Source organism: Odocoileus virginianus, chromosome 1 (genome assembly GCF_023699985.2).
Source record: "Odocoileus virginianus isolate 20LAN1187 ecotype Illinois chromosome 1, Ovbor_1.2, whole genome shotgun sequence".
Classification (NCBI taxonomy): Eukaryota; Metazoa; Chordata; class Mammalia; order Artiodactyla; family Cervidae; genus Odocoileus; species Odocoileus virginianus.
Window position 1 is genome coordinate 5,537,779 of NC_069674.1, and position 24,388 is coordinate 5,562,166.

The 24,388-nt window shown below is 46.7% G+C and overlaps 1 protein-coding gene across 6 annotated transcripts in view; it reads left to right on the forward strand.

Annotated features, from left to right (window-relative positions):
* Positions 1-24,388, forward strand: part of PRKAG2 (protein kinase AMP-activated non-catalytic subunit gamma 2) — a 295,801-nt gene that overhangs the window by 225,170 nt on the left and 46,243 nt on the right. For 5 of the 6 annotated variants that reach the window (XM_070452449.1, XM_070452496.1, XM_070452556.1 and 2 more), the window contains one exon: positions 11,254-11,323. In XM_070452449.1, the coding sequence (XP_070308550.1) occupies positions 11,254-11,323 (70 nt within the window). Of the gene's footprint in view, positions 1-11,078; positions 11,324-24,388 lie in introns of those variants that run through there. The other variant, XM_070452665.1, reaches the window with a different exon arrangement.

The following is a 24,388-nucleotide window of genomic DNA, read 5'->3' on the forward strand; positions in this document are numbered from 1 at the left end:
TCTTTCTCAAAAGCTTGACACCCTGAGGTCCTACACGCGTATTTAGCTGGCTCTGTGAACCCGGTTCATCCTCATAGGCTACACAGCACCAAAGAGAGTGAAAAAGATCACACAATTCCCCGGGGTCAAGTGGAGAGGGTGCCGCAGAGCGGGAACAGGTCCCTTTAACTTTCCTCTTGATCCCTTAACATACACCAAAGTGGAACAAAAATGGAAGCAGTCTCAATCACTTTTGTAACTTTCCACCAGTTTCTGGCCAGTTTCCATAAAAAGGGGATACAAAGAGCTGGAAAAACGATTAACGGTAGTCTGTTCTCAGAAGGGTTAATAATTGTAGGGGAGAGAGTAGAGAACAGTGAAGAAAGACTTCATATCATTTGAGGGATTGCTTTATAAGAGGAATATAAGTTTCTATGTGTTTTGAAATAGAGATTTCAAAGCTTATGGCTTGATGCAGTAAGAACCGAAAGATTAATTGAATTGGCTGAGCAATATTTATTTTTTTAATTTGCTAATTATGGGATGTATAGGATAATAAGAGTTGTCAACATAATAGAAGGTGTTTAGTTCCCCAGTAAGTCCTGTTAAACACAAACTTGATAAGATTTCAATTAGCAAAAAAAAAATTAATTTGGATTTATTTGTGAAAGGAGAAAGAAATGCATATTCTAGACCCTGAGTAATGAGTTTCACAGATCCAGAATTTGAAGAGTAGACAGATTAAACCTATATATGTTTAGGGTTCTTACTTCGTATCTTTGATGTGAATTTCTCATCACACCAGATATTTAACTGACTCACCTTTTGTGGTTCTTGGCACATAGCAGATGGTAAATACTTGCTTGAATGACTATCTTCAAAATCTTAACATTGTCTATTTTTTGGAAATTAGAAGAAAATTTAACAGAAGTCAGACAAAAAGGATTTTTTTTGGGGGGGGGTTAGTCTGTTTTCTTAATCTCTTTGTTTGTTAAATATTTATTTTTATTTATTTATTTGGCTGCACCAGGTCTTATTTGCACCATATGGGGTCTTCATTGCAACAGATGGGGTCTAGTTCCCTGACCAGGGATCAAACATGGGCCATCTGTATTGAGAGTGCAGAGTTTTAGCCACTGGACCATCAGGAAGTCCCTCTTCATCTCTTATTTAATGATACCTCCTTTGAAACAGTTTTGAGCTGACTTGTTGAACTGTAGAAATTGGTTACCATACTCTCTGAAACGATTCTGTGAAATAAATTCTCTTTAAAGGAAATCATGAATAAATGTTAGGAAGGAACTAACTTTATACTATCTGAAATTGTTATTTAGAAAACTGTTGAAAGGAACAAAACCTTTGTCCCAAATATAATGATTAAAATCGATCAGAAGGATTAATAGTTACGGTGTTAAATATATTTTAACATATAAATAGTTTCAGTTTTTATTTTATATATCAGTTTTTTATTTAATATATCAGTTTTTATTTTTATTTTATAAGTAAATATCTTATATTTTAAGATATAAATAATTTGAGTTTTTACTCAGTTTTTAACAGTTAAGCAGTTTCAGTTTTTATCAAATTTCTACAGCACTTTAAAAAATCAATTGTTCTTACTCAAGAGAAACTAAAATTGTAGAGAGATGATAAGAGATGGCAAAGCTCTCCAGCGGTATCCAAACCAGGATGTGCTGTCCACAACCTCTAGTCCTCAGACCGAGTCTATTAAAATAAAAATGCTGCTCCTGTTTCTTAGCACCGTCACTTTCTTTTCCTCAAAATACCAATTCCAACGCTCAAGGGGAAGTGGGTGTAATTATTTCTAAACAGAAATGAGGCCCCGGAGAAGCAAGAGTGAGTGGAAGTAAATCACCTCTGAGCCCATTTATGCTGTTAAAATCATCTGCTCGCCCACCGTGTTTTCCACTGATTTGCTAATAACGAACAATTCATTTCACCCAAGTATTTTTGCAATGCCTACTGTGTGTCAGGCACAGGTGATATAAAATCAAACAGGGTCATTTTTTCCCCTTCAAAGAGTTTATGGGATTTAGGGGAGGACAGAAAAGTGAATCCCAGTCTTATGCTACGTGCCTTATAGAAGCCTGTGGGTTCAGAGAAGCAATTCACCAGGTAAGCTCTTAGAAGAGGTCAAGAATCAAGAAAGGCTTCCTGGTGAAACCTGAGCCACCTTCTTAAGACTCATTCTTTTCTTTTTTTAATAGGCAAACCTTGAATTTATTTTAGATCACTTTTTTCCAAAGAAAAACTCCTAATGGAAATTTTCTTAAATTAAGATCCCAGAGAAAAATAGAACCAAATGATAAAACCTCTGAGGAGTATGAGGGTCGATATATATATATATGTATTTTGGCCCTGCCCCACACCTTGCAGAGTCTTATTAGTTCCCCGACCAGGGATCAAACCCTGGGCCCAGGTAGTGAAAGCACAGAGTCTCCTAAGCACAGGGCCACTGTTTTCATTTTTTAACATTTATTTATTTGACTGCACCGGGTCTTAGTTGCAGCATGTGGGATCGAACCCCAGCCCTCTGCATTGGGAGTGCAAAGTCTTAGCCACTGCACCACCAGTGAAGATCCAAAGAGTATATACTTTTAGCATCTTTTTTTTTTTCCTGGACTAGTTCTTAATATGACTAAAAAGTTTTTCTCATCATTAAGACTCATAAAGAAGTGAGCAAGAACTAGCCCAGTGGCAGAAGTAGGAAAGGGGGGCAGAATATTCAAGCCTTGGGGCTCCAGTGTAGGGGACGCAGAGGAGCTTGGCCAGAGAAGGTGAAGAAGTAAAATGACCAGGTCCTGCTCAGGGCTGGGGAGTTGCACTACATCCCTAAAGGGTCCTGAGAGTCACTGGGTGGTTCTAAAGAGACTAACAAGAACAAGTCTGTGTTTAAAAGGAGCCCTGGCTCCAGGGTAGAGAAGGGACTAGAAAAGGATGAGATGGGAGAAACCAGAGCTGAGGAGTGTGATGGAGACAGAGACACCTGGGACAGCCTCCAAGGATGCTGAGACAAAGTGAGAGGACCCAGGGACTGTTTGAGATGGATGAGTTTGAATTGCCTGTAGATTAAAATGCAGATGACCAGGAGGCGGTCTGGAGCTCAGGAGAACTGAGGGCTTGTGGCTGAGGCTTGAAGGCCAGCAGCACATGAGTAGGGGTGAGGCCTGGCTAGGAAGCGCAGAGTGGCAAGTCGAAGAGGGTGCATCGCATCGCCGCCCGCACTGGTGGGAGCTAACTATCCCCCCTTTGCTTCCACATGGAGGACGTCTTTGTCGAAAAGCAGACCTCACGGAAGACAGCAGGGGAGAAACATCGAAGCTGCTAAATTATTCAAGAGTTCCTTATCCAGTATTTAAGGTTGATTGATTTCTTACAGTAGCTATTTAGGACTTTTTTTTAAAAGGCAAAGTGAACTCACATCCGACCTCGTTGCATACAGGAAAGCTTTTTTGGCCGTTGTTTTATGATTAAGTTTCCAGGCTGATGTTTGCCCTTCCAACAATCATTCAAAATACTGGGCCTAGTTATGCAAGATGGTCCTTAATAACTTAGCATTTTGCAGCAACCAAAAAGTCACACTTGTAAGGGCTCCATGTTTCTCAGGCATTCTTTCAGTAAAGTTCACCTCCGCTCCCTCCCATCGCACTGAAGTCCAGTAAGCCCAGACTGGCCGCAGAAGCGGATGGTGGAAATAGCACAAATCTACACAAGGTCTAGGGAGGGGAACCGGCGCCTCCCTAGTATGAGAGGCACCAGGTATGAGGTCGCATCAGTCCGAGCCCCTTTTCTTTGCATGTGCAACATGGCCGGAACCCTCCCTCTCGGCTCTCCTCCACCCCTGGCTTCCCCGCCAGCCTGAAATAGCTAAAATTAAGTCTGGCGTATAAGTCTGTTGAGACTTTAAGAAAACATCACCATTGAAAGGGCAGCCGACGACCACCAACTTCAGATGATCTGTCCGAACCCATCCATCACTCATTTCAGCCTGTCGACATGTCCGTGCACATCTGAAAAGCGTCTGGGGCCTTCACCTCCCTGAAACTGACCTTGTGTGTCATAAAACAGAGTCATCTGCCTCCTTTGTTATCCTCTAACTGCATGACTTTCAAAGGAAGAAAGTGTGAGATGTCTTACAAAGTGAAAAAATAACCTGTGGAAATAAATTCAGCCTCACTTGCGTATTCGATAGAGACATTTTTATTTTCGTCTACTCCTGTACCCCCACTATCAAGTGCAGTAAAAGTAAGAGACTCACATTAATTTGTCTCCATCTCTATTCCCACACATGTCGACGGGCACAGGACTTTTGGGTCTGAGGACCAGTTTTGCGGAGTTCACAGCATCCAAATTCGTACTCCCACTGGCTGCACAGTTCTGCCTCCCAGTAAACAATCTCAGGATTTCAGGGAAATTGATGACACTCCTACTGAATATCAATGATGGATTTTTTTTTTAAGTATGCCAAGCTGCCTGCAGGAAATTGAAATGTAGACTTTTCCAAAATCAGGATGATTGACATCTCCACTAGGTACTACCAAACTTTTTTTAATTAAATTTATTTTGAGATCATTGTGGATTCACATGCAGTTGTAACAGATAATAGAGAGATCCTGTGTGCCCATCACCTAGTGTCCCCCAGTGTAACATCTTGCAAAATCTACAGGACAGGAGAAATCGGAACCTTCGTACAATCCTGGTGAAAATGTAAAAAGGTGCAGTCACTGTGGAAAACGGTTTGGTGGTTTCTCAAAATTTTAAATATAGAGTTGCCATATGACCCAGAAATTCCATTCCCAGATCTACACCTAACAGAAATGAACATGTACATCCACACAAACCATGGTACATGAGTGTCTACAGAAGCAGTATTCATATTATCACCCAAATATCCAGCAACTAATGAATGGATAAATAAAAGGTAGTCTATCCATTCAATGGAATGTGATTCAGCAATAAAAAGAAATTAAGTGTTGATAAAAATTTTACAACATGGATGAATCTTGAATGCATTATGCTGAGTGGAAAAAGTCAGAGACAAACACATATTATATGATTCCATTTATGTGAAATGTCCAGAATAGGCTAATCTATAGAGTCAGAAAAGAGATTAGTAGTTGCCTAGGACTGGGCGTGGGGGTTAAGGAGGTTAAAGACAGTAATGGGTACAGGGTTTGCCTTTGGGTTAATAAAAGTGTTGTAAACAGATGCTTGCACAACCCTGTGCATGTACTGAATCATATTTTATGGTACGTGACTCATATCTCAATAAGATTTTTATAACATTTTCTTCCTTTTATACTTATTTATTCATTTAAGTTTTGGTTGGGGTTTTTGTTGCTGCACTCACGCTTTCTCTAGTTGTGGCAAGTGGGGGCTACGCTAAAGTTGTGGGGCTCGGGCTTCTCATTGCAGTGGCTTCTCTTGTTGTGGAGCACAGGCTGTAAGCACTTGGGCTCAGTAGTTGCGACTTGCTGGCTCTAGGGCGCTCGGGCTTCCGTAGTTGCACGCAGCACATGGGCTCAGTAGTTCGGCCTTGAGAACTTAAGTTGCTCCCCGGCATGTGGAATCTTCCTGGACCAGGGATCAAACCCATGTCCCCTATATTGGCAGGCAAATTCTTATCTACTGTACCACCAGGGAAGTCCTCAATAAAGATTTTTTTCTAAATGAGCCCCAATTGTCATTTCCTCCACACAATTAAATCAGCTTGGCTTGACTTGTGGGAGAAAATACAATATGATATCACAAGCAGATCTCAGATATGCAGATAACACCACCCTTATGGCAGAAACTGAAGAACTAAAGAGCCTCTTGAAAGTGAAAGAGGAGAGTGAAAAAGTTATCTTAAAGCTCAGCATTCAAAAAACAAAGATCTGCATCCGGTCCCATCATTTCATGGCAAATAGATGAGAAACAGTGGAAACAGTCACAGACTTTATATTTGGGGGCTCCAAAATCACTGCAGATGGTGACTGCAGCCATGAAATAACAAGACACTTACTCCTTGGAAGAAAAGTTATGACCAACCTAGACAGCATATTAGAAAGCAGAGACATTGCTTTGTCAGCAAAGGTCCGTCTAGTCAAAGCTATGGTTTTTCCACTTGTCATATATGGATGTGAGAGTTGAACTATAAAGAAAGCTGAGCGCTGAAGAATTGACGCTTTTGAACTGTGGTGTTGGAGAAGACTCTTGAGAGTCCCTTAGACTGCAAGAAGATCCAACCAGTCCATCCTAAAGGAAATCAGTCCTGGGTGTTCACTGGAAGGACTGATGCTGAAGATGAAACTCTAATACTTTGGCCACCTGATGCAAAGAGCTGACTCATTTGAAAAGAACCTGATGCTGGGAAAGATTGGAGGCAAGAGGAGAAGGGGACGACAGAGCATGAGATGGTTGGATGGCATCACCAACTCAATGGACATGAGTTTGGGTAAACTCCAGGAGTTGGTGATGGACAGGGAGGCCTGGCGTGCTGCCATCAATGGGGTCGCAGAGTCGGACATGACTGAGCAACTGAACTGACTTACTGATATTGACTTTGATACAGTTAAGAATCAGAACAGTTCTATCAGAACTTTTATGGCCACAGGTACCTCTGTTCCCCCACCCCAATCCCTGACCCCTAGCATTTACTAATCTGTTCGCCATTTCTGTCATTTTGTCATTTCAAGAACATTATACAAATGGAATCGTACAGTGTATAATCTTTGAAAGTGACAGTGAAGTCGCTCAGTCATGTCCGACTCTTTGCGACCCCATGGACTGCAGCCTACCACGCTCCTCAGTCCATGGGATTTTCCAGGCAAGAGTACTGGAGTGGGTTGCCATTTCCTTCTCCAGAGGCTCTCCCCAACCCAGGGATTGAACCCAGGTCTCCCACATTGTAGGCAGGTGCTTTTACCATCTGAGCCACCAAGGAAGCCTTTAAGGACTGGCTTTTTTCACTGAGATACTTGCCTGGACATTCATGCAAGTGGCTGTATGTATCAATAGTTGATTGCTTTTTACTGCTGAATAGTACTCCACTGTATAGATGTAACATTGTTGAACCACATCTGTTATTTCCAGTTTTGGCTGTGACAAATGATGCTGTTTTGAACATGCATACATAGGTTTTTGTGTAAACATGTTTTGTTTCCCCCAGGATAAATGCCCAAGAATGCCATTGATGTATCTATCATATGACAGTTGGGAGGTTATTTCCTGAAGGAACTGCCAAATTGTTTCCCAGAGTGATATGAGTTTGCATCCCCACAGCAGCACACAAGAGACTGTTTCTCTGAATCCTCGCTGGCATTTGGCGTGACCACCATTTTTATTCTGACCAGTCTTCACAGGTGTGAGGTCATCGCTTATTGTGGTTTTGATTAGCATTTCCCTAATGGCTAATGATGCCGGCCTTACTTTCATGTGCTTTTTTGCCATCTATACATCTTTTTCAGTGAAATGTCTCTTTGTATCTTTTGCCTATGTTCTGACTGGATTGTTTTCTTTTTATGCTATTGAGTTTTGAGAGTTCTTTACATATTCCAAATACTGGTCATTTGCTGGCTTTGTGGTCTGAAAATCTTTTTCTCCCACTCTGTAGCTTGTCTTTTTATCCTCTCAACAGGCTCTGTCACGGGGCAAACATTTTAAATTTTAATGAGGTCCAATTCATTAATTTTTTATTTTACGGCTCATGCTTTTGATGTCAGATCTAACTCTTTATCAATAGGTCCCAAAGGCTTTCTCCTATTTTTTTCCTAAAAGTTTCATAGTATTACATATTTATAAGTCCTTGATCCAATTTTAGCTCATTTTTGTATAAGGTGTGAGGCTTATATTAGGGTTTTTTGCCTGTTGATGTCCAATTGCTCCAGCATCATTGTCTTTGCATCTTTATCATACATCAATTTGCAGTATTTATGTGGATCTATTTCTGGATTCTCTACTTGTTTCTATTGATCATTGTGTCTATCTCCCTGCCAAAACCACACAGTCTTGATTACCGTAGCGCTGTGGTAAGCTTTATTTTTTGTACTAATAATTATCTGTTTGGCTGCACTGGGTCTGTGCTGCACACGTGGGCTCTCTGATCTTTGCTGTGGCATGTGAAATCTTTAGTTGTGGCGTGCAAACTCAGTTGCAGCATGTGGGGCCTAGCTCCCTGACCAGTGATTGAACCTGGAACCCCCTGGATTGGAAGCCAAGAGTCTTAGCCACTGGACGACTAGGGGAGACCCTGTATAAGCTTTAATATCCATAGAGTGACTCTTCCCACTTCAATTCTTCTCTTTCAGGCCTATTTTAGCTTTGCCTTTCCGTGTAAATTTGAGAAGCTTGTCTTGTCTGTGAAAAACCTGGTTGGGATTTTGATGGGTATTGCATTCAACCTGGAGATCAGTCTGGAGAGAGAAATGATGTCTTTACTATGCTGAGTTTTCCGATCCATGAAGTACCTCTCCACTTATTTTAGTATTCTTTCATCCACACATTGTAATTTTCAGCATACAGATCTTGTGACATGTTCTCCCAAGTGAATACCTAAGTATTTAATTTTCTTTGTGGTGATCGTAAATAATATTGGTTTTTCTTTTAATATTTATTTATTTGGCTGCGCTGGATCCTAGCTGTGGCACAAGGGATCTTCAGTCTCCCATGTGGCAACATGTCGGGTGTTTAGTTTCGACATGTTGTGATCTAGTTCCCTGACCTGGGATCTAGTTCTGCCTGCATTGGGAATGCAGAGTCTTAGCTACTGGGCCACCAGGGAAGTCCCAATAATATTACTTTTAATACCAGTTTCCCCATGTTCATTGTCAGCATACACAAATATGATTGACTTTTATGTATTGATCTTGTATCCTGTAACCTTGCTGAACTCATTAGTTCCAGTTTTGGTGTTCTGGGGGTTTTGTGGGAGGTTTTTTAATTAGTAGATTCCTTGGGACTTTCTATGCAGACAATCATATCACCTGCAAGTAGGGATGGTTTTATTTCTTCCTTTCCAACTTGTATGTCTTTTATTTTTTCTTGCCATATTGTAGTGGCTGGAACTTCCGGTACTATGTTGAATAAAAACAGTGTGAAAGCAGACATCCTTATCTTCTTCTGAACTTAGAGAGGAAGCATTCAGTCTTTTACTGTTAAGCATGACACAGCAAAGGGTTTTTACCACCTCTTACAAAATTATTTTTCTTTTTCTCCCCCCACATTTTTAAAGGCAAAGATTAAGACTAAGAGATTGGTAGGACATAGGGGGATCCAGTGGTTAAGACATCATGCTTCCAATGCAGGGGGTGTAGGTTCAATTCCTGGTCAGGGAACTAAGATCCCACATGCTACAGGGTGTGGCAAGAAAACAAAAAAAGACTTAAATTGGCCCAACTGAGACGACAGAGCAAAAAGAAGGCATAAAGATATGAATACTTCCTCCTCCAGGCTAGGCTTGCAATAATGACAGAACCAAGTTCCTGGGGGGGGGGGGGGGGAGCCTTAATCAGCGCTGGCCAGCTAATCTCTTTATCACGGTGCTTGCACTCTCCAGTTAGCTAAAGGCCCTGTACCTGGGGCAGTCATTGCCTGTAACACAGGAGAGGGGTGCCTGTCGCCTATTTGGCTACCCTGCTCTTCCAGGAAGCTCTCGGCTGCCAGGCCCCGCCGCCTGCCAACCTGAGCTGGCGATCGGAGAGTCTCAGATACCTAGATCCAGGGTAACAGAAGTGGCCAGAGCCAGATTTAGAATTTTATGTACTTTTTGGCACTGGCTCTCCAAAGAAGAGAATGAGATACGAAGAGAGGAAGCAAGAGTTTCATGGCCGGGTAAAACTGATAGCAACAGTGCATCTACAATACGTGTATTCCAGGGGAAAAAAATTTTAATAGGGGGAAAAGGGATGGGCTTTTTTGTTGTCTCCGACTCCTCGCAACCCCATGGACTGCACGCAGGATGCCGGGCTAAAATTTAAAAGAAAAGCAAGCAAGCACGTCCTCATTCACACCGCCCCCCGCCCCCCGTCTGCAATGTCATCTCCCCTGGGGTCTCGCAGGCTCCATCACCCTCTCCCGGGCACACCGCCCCGCCCACCGTACCCCCACCTGGCTCCGCACCCCTCGGGCCCCACCCCCTGGCCGGCCGAGACCACACCTGCGCAGGTTAAACCTGCGGGGACGCGCTTCCGTGGGTGGCTGGGGGAAGGTGAGCGGGTGTGAGCTAGGGGGTGGGAGGACTGGCCGAGGATGAGAAGAACGGCCTCGGCGAAAGGCGGGTCGGCGGCCGGAGCCGGGCGCCCACACCGCCCTGGCGCGGACCAGCCCCGGTCCCCCGGGGTCCTCTTCCCACGGTTCCCTCTCGCCGGTCCGTACCAACGCGCTGGGCGCGGAGGGGGCGGGGAGCAGAAGCGGGCCGTTCCACTCGGGATGGCGGGGCGGCAGGTCAGGCCCCGGCCGGCCTGGGGCGGGGAGGGGGGGACTGGGCCGCGCCGCCGGTTCCCTGCCGGGCCCCGGGAGCTGGGCCGCGCTGTGCCACCCCCGACCCACCCCCGTCCTGCCAGCTGAGCTGGAGGCCCCCTTCTCGGGGCGACCCGGCGCCAAGCGAGGCCGGAGCGCCCAGCGGGGCAGCAGAGCCCACCCACGGCACCGCGGCCCCGCCCCCACCCCCACCCACTCCCGCGCCCCCGCCCCCGCCCCCACCCACTCCCGCGCCCACCCAGGCCGCGCCCGAGCGCCACCGTACAGCGGCCCCGCGGCCCCCGCGTTCCGGCCCCGCCCCTGGCCCCGCCCCTGCGGCCTAGGCCCCGCCCCCGTGACACTGCCGTTGCGCTGCGGCCCCGCCCTCTAACCCCGCGCCCCGCCCCGTCCCCGCCCCCCGCCGCCGTACCGCGTCCCGGCCCCGCCCCTGACCCCGCCCCTGCGGTCTCGGCCCCGCCCCTGCTGTCCGCCCCGTGCGGCCCGCCCCCGCTGCCGTACCGCGGCCCTGCGGCCCCCAGCGTCCGGGCTTCGCGTCCAGGCCCCGCCCCTGCGGCCCCGCCCTCGCGGCCTCTCCGCGGTACCGCGACCCTGCGGCCCGGCCCCGCCCCCGGCCCCGCCCCTGCGGCCCCGCCCCCGCGGCCCGCCGCCGTACCGCGGCTCTGCGGCCCCCCGCGGCCCCGCCGCGCCCCAGTCTCCCTGCACCCCCGCCCTCCGCCCCCGCGCGCCCCCGCCCGCGCGGCCGGGGACGAGCGCCGCCGAGCGCATGCTGATCCGTGTCGTCCTCCTCCTCCTCAGGCGGCGCTGGCTGCGGCCCCGGGACCCGCGGAAGCCGGCATGCTGGAGAAATTCGAGTTGGAAGAAGAAGGTGAGTGCCCCCCCCCCCCCGCCCACCGCCCGCCACTGGATCGCGCCTCCGCCGGGGGCCGGGAGGGGCCGGGGCGCGGGGACAGCCGGGTCTCCGCCCCGGAGGCCGCGGGTCCCCGCCGCCCACCGCCCGTCCAGCCTCGGCGGGGGCCGGCGAGGGAGACGCGGGGCCGGCGGAGCGCGTCTGCAGCGGCCGGAGGCGTAATCGAGCTGGCTCCAAGGGGAGCCCGCAGTCCGGCCCTCGGAACGGATGGTCGGTCCTTTTGTCCTTACGAGCTGGACTCGGCTGAGAGCAAGGTGACATGCAGTCGTGATTGTTTGTAATGCCACGGTACGCAGGGAAGTCGCCCCAAATTATGTGTATGGTCCGTACCTTTAAATAACACACACGGCTTCCCTATCTGTACTTGTGAAAATACCACCAGCAGGGTGTGTCTTCTTGTCTTAATAGGGAAAGTTCAATAGGAAAACCGGAGGCGGCTCAGCGAATGGGGTCTTGAGTTCAGGTGACCCTGTCATTCCTTCGTTTCTGTCGCCTTTTCTCTCACTCACTTTTTCATCTTCCTGGCTCCTTTTCGCCTTTCTTCTTCTTACTTGGATGTTATTTCGAAGCTGTGAAAATGTGAGGGGATGGATTTATTTTTCCTTTGGCAAAAATGAATATTTAACATGGAATTTGGTCAGCTCTTACCTGAATCTTATTTTGAAACTGAAAATTTGGAGGGGATGCGCTTGTTCTTTGGTAAAATTAGTTTTTAAAATGGAATATGATGAACTCAGAGTTGAAAAAGAACTTTGTATAGGATGTTTGACAATTTGAGGAATGTAAAAGACCTCCACACTGCCTTGTGTTCTTCCATTATTCATTTAGTGACTTCTCTTTTTTTCCAAGAGTATTGATGGAATAAAGCTCCGGGAACAAAGCATGTGCCATGTGGATGCTGTGCCTTGTGCCAACTTTAATACTTCCGTTCATTTACAGTCAGGCAATTACTTAAATAAGCACGCTCAGCCAATATGAGAACGGTTCAGTCGACAGTATTAGGCCAGGGCCTAATTTTTTAGGCCTATGTTTATTTTACCTTTTAGAGTTCCTGCATTTCACAGACCTGTTAACCAGAAGATAGTGTATTCATAGTAATTATCATCAAAAGTCTGCAGCCATATTTACTATTAACAAGCAGTTACATGATACATTTCAGAATTTTACTGGGACTTAATTTTCATTCTGTCTTACTGAAAAATAGTCCAGTGTCTTAAGTCAAATCCACCTAACTATTCCTCGTTTTTATTGCATTGCACGTCAAATTTTGGGCATTGTCCAAAGGGCACTGCCCCCCCCATTAAGATTTTGAATGTCGAGATCCTAAGAGTTTTCTTTGTCCCTGATTTTAGTAACAATGGGAGTCCATTACATTTTCATTATTTTGCGATTTACATGGGGGCAAAAGGAAAGGCGAGTAGATGCTATTAGAGAGGTGCTTATAGTTAGGAGCTTCCCAGGTGGTTCACTGGTAAAGAACCTGCCTGCCAATACAGGATATCTGGGTTCAGTCCCTGAGTCGGGATGATCTCCTGGAGGAGGAAATGGCAACCCACTCCAGCATTCTTGCTGAGATAATCCCACGGACAGAGGAGCCTGGTGGGTGACAGTCCATGGGGGTCGCAAAGAGACTGATCAACTGAGCACACATGCACCCCCACATAGTTATCATTAAGAGCATAAGGCCCAGCTTCAGATCCATAACTTAACTTATTAAGCCGTGTGACCTTGGGCAAGTTATTTAACCTCCCTGTGCCTTAGTTTTCCCATTCATAAGGAGCCAATATCAGAGTGTTTTGAGGATTAAATGAGATAGTCCATATAATGCTATTTAGTACACTGTAAATTCACAGGAAGCACTGTGTAAATGTTGCTGTTAATTTTAAGCACCATTTACTATTGTACTGAACTCATATACTTTGTAAGTTTTTATCAATGAATCTTCCATAGAGATTCTTCTCAACACAGGTTAGGTTTTTTTTTCCTTACTTGAGGTTTATTAATTATGTTACATTTTTCAAAGCAGATATATAAGCCTTTTCTCTTTTGCATTGTTTCTGCCAATAGAGTGAATGTAAAATGTTAAACCTAAGCATCTAAGGAAAGGAATTTCCCATTTTCACCCATCTGCTTTTATCTATATTGCTGTCATTACTTTAAAGCATGCTGAACCCCACAAATAACCCTGTCAAACTTTTCTAGATTCTTAAGGAGGCAAAATGTTAAATAGCAGTTTCTTGGAAGCTGTCAGCCGAGCTGGAAGGGATAGTGTTGGCGTGGTCGTCTCAAACACTGCTTTGTTTCTTTTGAACTTCAGATTGCTTATTCATCCAAAATACAGAAAAATTGAGTATCAAGCAGAATCTTAACGTTTATATGGGGGGAAAGTGAGTCCTAACACACATTACACCTTTAAGTATCCTGTGAGCTGACTTGTTAGCAGCCTCCATAATACATGGCTGTTGAGTAGATCCTCATTTAATCTTCCAGCTCCCTTTCTATTCACCTAATGTCATCCTTTGTGCATTATGATCTGGAAGCTTTCCTTAGATGGAGATACATTTGGGATACATGGAGACACTTGATTACTAGTGTTTTCCTTACCAAGTATTTTTCTCTTTCCTAATAGATTATAACAGATACTCTGTTAGAAACAAAATTGGCGACATTAGTGAAGCTGGAGTCATCTCTTAAAACATTCTTTGCTTCTGGGAAGAAAGAACAAATTGGACCTCATTCTCCCCTGTGTTGTTGTTCAGGTCCTCCTTTGCCTAGGTTCTGACCCCAGCTGCCCACCCATTTCTTAACGCTCATGCCCTGACAGAGGGACCTTTCCAGAGCATGAATTGACAGCCCCATTCCTTTACAGGAAAAATCTTTACCACTTTTCTGTGTCTATATATAGAATACAAGCAGACTTTTCATCTGCAGCCTCACCGCCTCCTCCCAGCCATGCACACGAGAAACTGGAGAGCTTGCTTTCTGTGCGTAAGAGAGGTTTTCAAAAGGCAGATTCTGCTTCTCTGTGTCGGGGAGTGGGGGGTGGGCCTGGGAGTCTGCATTTCTGCCAAGCTCGCAAGTGTGGCTGTTGCTGCCTCACAGATGGAGTAATCAGGCTATAGAACCAGCCTCAGCAATCTCGTTCTGTCAAGAACTAGATGGGCTCCATCTCTGTCTCTGTCATAACTCCTTAACCGCCCCCCCCCCCGCCCCGCCCCCGGGCCGCCGCAGAGCAGCACCACGGTCCCACTGGCAGGGCTGGTGTTCCAGCCAAACTTTGTTTACAGAAAGAGGCCAAGTTGGGCCCACAAGCAGAGTTGGCCAACCCCCAGTTCTGATGACTACTCGCAGTCCCAGTGACTCAGGGTTTACATCCTTTGGAGGGTGAGACCTTCTCTCGCTATGTTCTCCAGCTGCCAGCGTTACCACTGTGTACATCCTGTTTCATACCACCACCATCACAGCTAGTCCAGGTCTCAGCCTCTTAAAGTCCCTCCCTAAAGCCCTTCTGTGCGCATGCTTAGTCACTCAGTCGTGTCCGACTTTGCAACCCCGTGGACTGTAACCCACCAGGCTCTTCCGTCCACGGGATTCTCCAGGCAGGAGTATTGGAGGGGGTAGCCATTCCCTTCTCCAGCGGATCTTCCCAGCCCAGGGATCGAACCCAGGTCTCCTGCATTGCAGGCGATTCTTTGCTGTCTGAGCCACCAGGGAAAACCAGAGCCCTTCTGTACTTCTCCACAACCCCTCCTCCCCTTCCCAGCCCAGGACACCGTGGTGCACCGTTGGTGCTCAGCAGTATTCTGGCGACTACACCCAGGGTTTATGGTTCCTTTATGGGAGCAATGGGAGGATGGGATGATTCAGTATCTGCAAAGTGATGAGAGCGGCGCCTAGTGCTCAGCAGTCACATTATGTGTTCGCTTTTCAAATGTTATATTACATCAGTCGTACCTGTTTGCTTTTATCAAGGTTAACTGTCTAGAACTTATTTAACGACAAGACCAAGCACCGCCATAAGCACCTGAGCCCTCGAATGCTTTCTCCAGTAGATGATGATGTTGCTGTTCAGTGGCTCAGTTGTGTCTGACTCTTTGCCACCCCATGGACTGCAGCACACCAGGCTTCCCGGTCCTTCACCATCTCCCAGAGCGTGCCCAAACTCATGTCCGTTGAGTCGGTGATGCCATCCAACCATCCCACCCTCTGTCATCCCCTTCTCCTCCCGCCTTCAATCTTTCCTGTCTTCGGGGTCTTTTCCAATGAATCATCTCTTCGAATCAGGTGGCCAGAGTATTGGAGCTTCAGCTTCAGCAGCAGTCCTTCCAATGAATATTCAGGGTTGAAATGTATCCATGATTAATAAACCTATGATTCTTGTACCACGTCAAGAATGTTATAGCCCCTGGAAACTATCTGTGTTATCTCCTCGCCCTCTTCTCACCGTTCCAGCTGTCGCAGCCTCTCCAGTTATTTCAGGCTTTCAGTAGCTCACTGTGTGGGTTTGTCCCACCGTCTCACTTCTGTCCACTCGCCTCTCCTCTGTTCCCTCACTGTCTGCCTGCTTCCTTCACAGTCCTCTGTCTGAGCTATTCCTTCTTCACCTGCAAAGAATTCCTCAAAGGATAGTATTTTCAAGACTTGCCTCCAAACTCATTTTCCTAGCAAGACTGATCAACCCTAGTCTTCACGATGAAAACTAGGTAAGAAGTGGACATGGAAAGTAAAAGCAAGAGGGAAAGTACTATTTTCAGTCAGGAGTCTGGTAACCTGAGGCCCCATTCTGTAATGAGGCAGCTGTGTTCTTGGCTGATCCGAGTCTCTCCAGGTGGTGTTTGTCTGTCTCGTTGTCATTGTCACTGCTGTGGGTTTTCTCTGTAGAACGAAGCCCAGCACTTGGCAAACTTGTGCTTTTCCTTCCAGCCTGAAAATATGACCTAGAGCAACCAGCAGGCACTCTGCAGAAACCAGAAATGTACAAACACTCAAACTCGCTCATTCTCAACTGAAGGATGTTGCTGTGATGCGGATGTCACTGTGATGTGAGCAGAGATTGGTTCTTGTTGGGGGACAAAAAAAATCTTAGATATTATAGTGGTTTCTGGCTCTCCAAAGGGCCCTGAATGGATATACGTGTGTTTGCAATATTCAAGTTTCATGGGGGTAGGACGGGGGTGGGGGCGCGGGTGTGAATAATGAGAAGCACTGCTCTGACTTTCTTAGGGAAGTCCTCCTGTGCATTTATAACCCCTCATCACTTAGCCTTGATAGCAGATCGCCCGGGAGGCTTGGCTGCATCCACTCGGTTTGCTGACTGTGGTGTGAGGGGTGCTGACCTCTGGTGGTGACAGGTTGATGATCACAGCTCAGTCGCTGGCCGATCGCCTCGTAGTATCGGAAGGCTCTGATGACCTACCATTCAGACTCTGCCCTTCCCTACTGAGCCTGCCACTTACCTTCCACAAGAGAGTGACTGTGTCTTGATTATAAAAATAGTTACAGCTGTATGAAATATTAACAGTGAAACATTTTCTCTTCTGGCTGGCCCCATATTTGAAAGTTTGCCATATTTAGTAGATTTTAGGTGTACATTTTAAAGCCTCTGAAGTCAGGCTATAACTTCACACTTGATGGTATCTTAGATTTGATGAGGTAGAGGAGCGGAGGTTTTGTTATCTGAAATGTTAAGACCCCCGATGCCTTTAAACAAGAGGGGAGTTCACAGCAGGGTTTGGGGATCTAAAAGCGGACTGGCCACCAGGCTTCACAAGTAACTGGGGAGTCACCAGGAGCCGAGGCGGGGCTGAGTCATCTGCGGGATGAAAGGATCGCCATGACCTTCCCTCTCAGGACTGGCTCTGTCTGCTCCATGGTGGGCGCCCAGCAGCCCCAGCCAACAGCTGGCCGGAGTCCAGGCCGGTGAGTCAGACTGTGTGCTCGCTGGCCGGGTGGTTCCATCCTACAGCTCTGCAGTGGGGGCGGAAGAACGCTTGTGAAGTTGTCATACCAGGACCCCGGGGACTTTCCATCTTACCTGTGAAATGAAAAGTGGAAGAACATTTGTGTCCTTTTTCTGTTTTATAGTAACTGGTGTGTACTGGGTATATTAAGACACTGTTGTAAATCTTTTACGTTGATCTCATCTAAACCTCTAAGAGGTAAATATTTTTATCATCCCTGTTTTATAGAGGGGGACATTAAGAGGGTGAGAGGTTAAGTAAGATACCTCAGGGGATGTATCTGGGAAGGTGGGGTCACCAGGTTTCAAACACGGTCGTTAGGCTCACCGCACGGGCTCCAAGCCAGCCTGCATTCCCAACAGGAAGTAGTCCCTTACCCGGAAACCCACTTTCCACCCCCTCACCTCCCATCTCTTCTTCAGCTCCTTTCCACCTCTTCACCCAGGCTCCCAAGGTGGTCCTTTGTGGCTCCGTTCTGCAACCTCCAGCAGACACTTAGTCCTCTTCTCATCTTGAGCTCTTAGTAGCCGTCCCCAGAGACAACCTCCACCCCCTTTGCCCATGGAACACTCTGGCTGCGCTCCTCGTCCCTGTCTCCTTGGTGGTTTTCCTCTTTTTCCTTTTTTGGTTCGGTTCTGTTTTGTAGTAGCAGGTGGAGTGAGGTCTGACTCACACGGACATTAGATATGGGACTTGCTCCTGGCTCTGCCCAAAGCCCCCCTTGTCTTCTCCTCCTGTCCTCTCCCCTAGACAGTCCTACTTACTTCCAGGGCTGTAATTACCCCCTGCCTGTTGCCCAGTGTTCTAATCCCGTGTATTTAATTACAGGATGCTTTAATAACCGATGACGCTCCCGCAGTTATCTCCAGCCACATCTCTCCCAAGTATCCAGTTGCCTATTGGATGTCTCCACGTGAGGCACCACCACCTCTCTTGCCCAGCCTCCTGCTCCCCTCTTCTGTTTCTCCCCCAGCCTGATTCAGTAAATGGGCACTGTGACCCCCTGGTTTTTTATTTTGTATTTTAACAAGAATGATGTTGAGCCTTGCCTCTCTCACCCACCCTCCCCACATCCAAGCCGTCCCTCCTCTCCCTGTCACCTCCTGAATCCCTCCCATCTGTCACTCTGCCATCATCACCTCTCTGCTGACTGTTAGAACAGCCTGATCACCCAGCATCCACTCTGGCCCCCTTCAGTTAACTTCACATGCTGCAGTTAGCGATACTTTCTGAAAACATGTGTCTAATGGCGTCATTTCCACACTTAAAAGCCTTCTCTGGCTTCCTCTGCCTTTGGGCAGGAGTCCAGTCTTCTTCCCGTGTTCTCTGCCCCTCCGTTCTGCCTGCCTCACCTCACACTGCCCTTCTCCAGGCCTCCTGCACATTCCTCAGCTTTGTTCTCTGCACCTTCTGGACTTCAGGCGGGCTGTCCCCTCCCCTGGTTCTTCCCTGTCCTCTGAGCCACCCGCTGGCTTTCTTCAGGTCTCAGCCTAAATGTCACTCCCTCAGGAAGGGCGACTTTCTGGAATCCCCAGACCAGCCTTCAGACCTTATGTCACGACCCTATCTGGTTGACGGGGCTGTTTAGGAGAAATGTATTTGTTCATGTTTCCTTGCCGTCATGTAAGCCGTGTGAGGACGGGGCTGAAAACTTGCTATTTGCCAGGCCTCAGAGGTATCATGATAAACAAGACCTAGTTTCAGTAAATATTTGTTACATACCTGAACTCATAGTTTTTGGAGCTTTAACTTTTACTCTGGCACGTGGTCTCAGTGTACTTTGGTGGTTAATGTTACTTCTTATGAGGAAATAAAGGCATTTCTATTAAAGGCAGTGAGAGGAAGCCCCCTTGCCAGGCTGATGTGTGCTAATCCAAGAGCAGTGACTAGGAAGAGGTGAGATGACCTGGGTGTGCCTCCCAGGTGTGCTGAGACTCCCGCTCCTGAACGTGAGGTCAAGGTGGACTCTGTCGTGAACAGCTTCAGAGGCAGTCACGGTGGATGGAAATCTGATGACTTACTCCCATAACCTGGTGTCCGAGGAAAAAGTCTCTTAGATCTTTTGTGGCTGTGACTGCACTTGTGCTGGTGTTAGGGGAGAAGTCAAGCTTCACTCAGATGCTCAAAGGAGAAGGTCCTTTGGGGAGGAAGCTAATTTGGGAATGTTTTGGCCAAATTTTAGTCACATCTTAAATCTTTTTACTTGCTGCTTTTGCCCCAGTTAGAGCTATTTCCTGTGTATCTGAATTTATGTCACATCATTGAGGTTCTGAACTTTGTAGTACCTGATTCATGTTGTTTTAGGTTATACTTTGGTCATTTGTTTCTAATAGTAAGTTGTTGTTCAGTTGCTCAGTCATGTCCGACTCTTTGCGACCTCATGGACTGCAGCATGCTAAGCTTCCCAGTCCTTCACTATCTCCCGGAGCTTGTTCAAACTCATGTCCATCGAGTTGGTGATGCCATCCAACCAACTCATCCTCTGTTGTCCCTTCTCCTCCTGCCCTCAATCTTTCCCAGCTTCCGGGTCTTTTCTAATGAGTCAGCTCTTTGCATCAGATGGACAAAGCATTGGAGCTTTAGCTTCAGCATCAGTCCTTCCAATGAATATTCAGGGTTGATTTCCTTTCGGATTGATTGGTTTGATCTCCTTGCTTTCCAAGGGACTCTCAAGAGTCTTCTCCAATACCACAGTTAGAAAGCATCAAGTTGCTACCAGTAGATTGTTTTTCATAGACCACGTGTTGTGGAATGTGTACTTGTTTCAGTAAGACCAGGAAGACAGATGTCCCTTCGTTTGGCTCTTCCTTTCACAGTGACTCCTTGAGCTTTGATTCTTATGCATGTGGCCTGTCCCCTCCCGCTTTAAGTTGCATGTGTAATTAGTGTCAAGTAATCAAGAGCATGAGTCAGACCCAGGTTGGAGTCCCACTTCTTCAACTTAAGAGCTATAAGACGTTAGGCAAGTTATTTCAAACTTCAGTTTTTCCTTGTGTAAGCAGGAAGTAATCATAGCACCCAGCTAAATAGGATTATCCATGCATTAAATAACCTGAATGTAATGTACTTGCCCTGTTGTATAGTCTCCACAAATATACTACGGTGATGCCCCTGGAAAGGACCAGAAAGGCAAACGAGCTGAAAGGTAGAATCAGGCCACCATCAGTGCTTCATCCGGTGACTGCCGCTAGCCCAGTGATGACTTAAGGGTCAGACGTCTCCGCATGTGACTATTATATGAGTACCATCCAGTCAGCAGCGCCTGTGATCTGTCCCATCCCTCAGAATCACTGTGCAGGAAAGATGGTGTCCTCCCCATTTTACAAACAAAGAGATCCAGGCCAAGGGGATGAAGGAACTTGCGGAGCATCCCGCAGAATGTGATGGCAGTTCTGACACAGATCTGCTCTAGACATGCCCCATTCGTTCTTCTACACAGGCTCCCACAAGCACCCGAAGTTCCTGTAGCCCCTGCAAGGGAGGCGCGTGCTCCCTGACGTACTGATGTACCTGACGTACTGACGTACCAACGAACTGACGTACCGGACGTACTGACGTACCCACATACGTACTGATGTGCCTGGCGTACTGACGTACCCAGGCCTGTGGGCTCAGCAGGGGAACCATGTGTCCTCCCTGCCTGACTCTGCGAGTCACTTGTCGCGTTTAGGGGTGAAATTGTGACTCTGGGCAGCACTTCCGCGTACTATAGAAGGATGCTGCGCTGTGTTAGAGGTGGCATGAGGACCCATTGTGTTGCTAAACCCCGGAGACGCGCTCGCGTTTACAGATGTGTTAAAGCGCTGGTACCTGAAATATGTCAAGGCGTCTCCGAACCGTGTTCTAATCCAGATGTCAAACAGAAGCACGCTGGTGGGGACAGGGTGACAAGCCTGTCTGAGCCGTACCTGACCAGTTCACTGCACTGCGTCCCACATTGTGGTTCAAGGTGGTTTGTTGAATATGTCCATGTCTCTCTCCTCCCTGCCCCAGAAATGCTGTTGAAATGTCAGCAATCCATGAAATCGAATACAAAAAATAGTATTGCTCAACAAAAGCTAAAGCTTAATTCTTGGGAAAAGACCAATAAAATGGGTAAACCTGTGTCAAGTCTGTTCAAGAAAAAATAAAAATAAAAAAGAGTGAAAATGCCTGGTGTTAGAAATGAGGACTTCTTAATAATAAATGCAGAGATTTAGAAAATCACATTGAAAGAAATCTGAATATATCAAATTATATCAATACATTCAAGAATCTTTTCAGTCACTTTTGAGTAAGTTTCACCAGTTTGTATTTTCCTAGTCGATTATCCCTTTCATCAATCACCATAAAAGAAATTAAAAGCTAATTAATTGAATTATACTCTTCACATGGGTGAACTTTATAGATATGAATTATCTCAATAAAGATTTTTTTTGTTTCCAGGAATTAAAGGGCGTTACCCTTTTAGGGCTCAGGAAGGGACAGCAGGGTCCGTGCTCCTTCTGTGGGGCTCTCTTGATCCGAACATCAGAACCAGACGGTAGCTCACAAAGCAGAAAACAAACGATTCGCCTGGCATTTAAAGTATGGGCAGGACTCCCATAAAAACATCGGCACAGTGAGCTGTGCAGTCTGCAGTGACCAAACAAGGTCTTGTCCTACAAATGCAAGATTGCAGTTTATTAAGAAATCCACCAAGGAATTAATGTCAGCAGATAAAAGGAGAGAAACCTCTGGTCATCTCAGTAGATACTGTAATAGCAGCTGATAAAATTCAACCTATGTTGCATTAACAAAATCCTAAAGAAATAAGCTGGAGAAAGCAGGAAACTCCTTTGGGTTGCAGGAGCTGGCTGGGGTAGCCCCAGGTTGTTTCTGGCATCAGCACTCTCAAAGGGTTCTTTAATCTCCTGGCTGGCTGCTGCTGGGGGCTGGATCCTTATGTGCTAACCTTGGTCCTCACTGTTGCTTCAGCTCAGAAGTTGGGCACTGTTTCCTGAGAAGGAAGAAACAGTAGCTGTGGTAGATGTTTGAGCCATGTAGTTCCAAGAATTTTCAAGTGGATGGGAATCAGTCATTTCAAGGTCACAGTCTTGTTTGTGACATTCCTTAGGCATTTATTGCAACTAACCTTTAAATTTTATTTTCTTTTATTATTTATTGTCTATTTTGTTTATATTACTGTTTATTTGTTGCAACTAACTGATTGGGGAAACTTTGTGCCTTTATTTACATACACTTTTCCTACTGTATTAATAACTCTTTGTCCCCTTGTCTGGAAGAGCATCTATATCTCTGTCTTCAGTGGACCCTTTTGCCCGCAGCACACATGAAGCCAAGCGTTGAAAGGGAAAAACAAAAATTAACACACTTCATTTATTCTGCTATCTTGTAAGTCCTGTACAGTTACGTTTGAACTTTGACTTTGTTAATATCCATGTATCTAAGCATTTCAGGAAAATGTCCACAAGAGTTTAATCTTTTCCATATACTTTAAACGTTCATATTTCCCTTTCTGCTTATTTCTTGCTCAGCTATTTTAAATGGTTTTTGCTTATTTCTTGCTCAATTATTTTAAATGATTTTCTAAAAAGAAAAGATAGGACTTCCCTGTAGCTCAAATGGTAAAGAATCTGCCTGGGATACAGGAGACCAGGGTTTGATCCCTGGGTTGGGAAGTTCCTCTGGAGAAGAGAATGGTAGTCCGTTCCAGTATTCTTGCCTGGAGAATTCCATTGACAGAGAAGCCTGGTTGCAAAGAGTTGGACGACTGAGCAACTAACACACACAAAAAGCAAAGATACTGTATGAATATAGGAAACTTACATTTCCAAATGTAGAATAAAGTATAAAGGACAGATGTTAAAATGACTAACCTATTGAGTCTTTTTCTTTATGGAATTACAATGAAAGATCTTACATTATGTTAAAATTAATAGGAATTGGAAATAAGGAGTTGGTTTTTTAATTTGGGTTTTTTTGTTTTTAGTGCTGTCTGGGTGATGTGTAAACTTTGTTTTAAAGTGCTTCTCATCCTACACCCTCGGGGCTTCCCTGGTGGCTCAGATGGTAAAGAATCTGCAGTGCAGGAGACCCAGGTTCAGTCCCTGGGTTGGAAGATCCCCTGGAGAAGGGAATAGCTACCCACTCCAGTATTCTTGCCTGGGAAATTCCGTGGACAGAGGAGCCTGGTGGGCTACAGTCCGTGGGGTCACAAAGAGTCAGACACGACTGAAGTGACCTAAACTTGATTGCAGCCTTACAGCCTCAGCTCTTGAAGATGGGGGTTGGATCCTTCCCGTGACCCCTGCCTTTCCCTGAGGTGTCTGTCAGCGCCATACCAGTTAGCAGGTGTGAGCTTGTCCTGACCCACTTGAGGAACTTGCTGCGTCTGCAGCTGCCATCCGCCGCGGATGTCTAACTGGTACGAGAGTCGTCACGACTGTGTGAGGGCGTTCCTCACAAAGCCCCGGTGGGGGCATTGGCAGTGGAGGGGGTGCTGGTGGCTTGAGGGTCTTTGAGGAAGGCGCTCTGGGCCTGTGAACTGAACTAGGAAGGCGGAGGAGGCTCCCAAGGCCGCTGGGACCCAGTGCTGCACGCCTGGCGGCCGAGAACAAGGGCCCTTCATCCTCCTGCAGTCGGGAGGCCAGATATCTGAGCCCAGGAGTCAGCAGGGCAAGCGCCTTCTGGGGGCTCCAGGAGACTCCGCCCCAGGCTTCCCTCCTGCCTTCTGGTCTTTGCTCGCCCTCCTCTGCACTGGCAGTGTCACTCTGATCTCTGCCTCCACCCGACATGGTCTTCTCTCTGTGCGTCATCTCTCTCCTGTAAGGACATGGGTAGCTGCATTTAGGGTACAACCTCGTAATGCACCGTGGTGGTGGTATTGTTGTAGTTCAGTCTCTCAGTCGTGTCCGACTCTTTGCGACCCTGTGGACTGCAGCACGCCAGGCTTCCCTGTCCATCACCATCTCCCAGAGTTTGCTCAAATTCATATCCATTGAGTCAGTGATGCCATCCATCCATCTCATCCTCTGTTGTCCCCTTCTCCTCCTGCCGTCAACCTTTCCCAGCATCAGGGTCT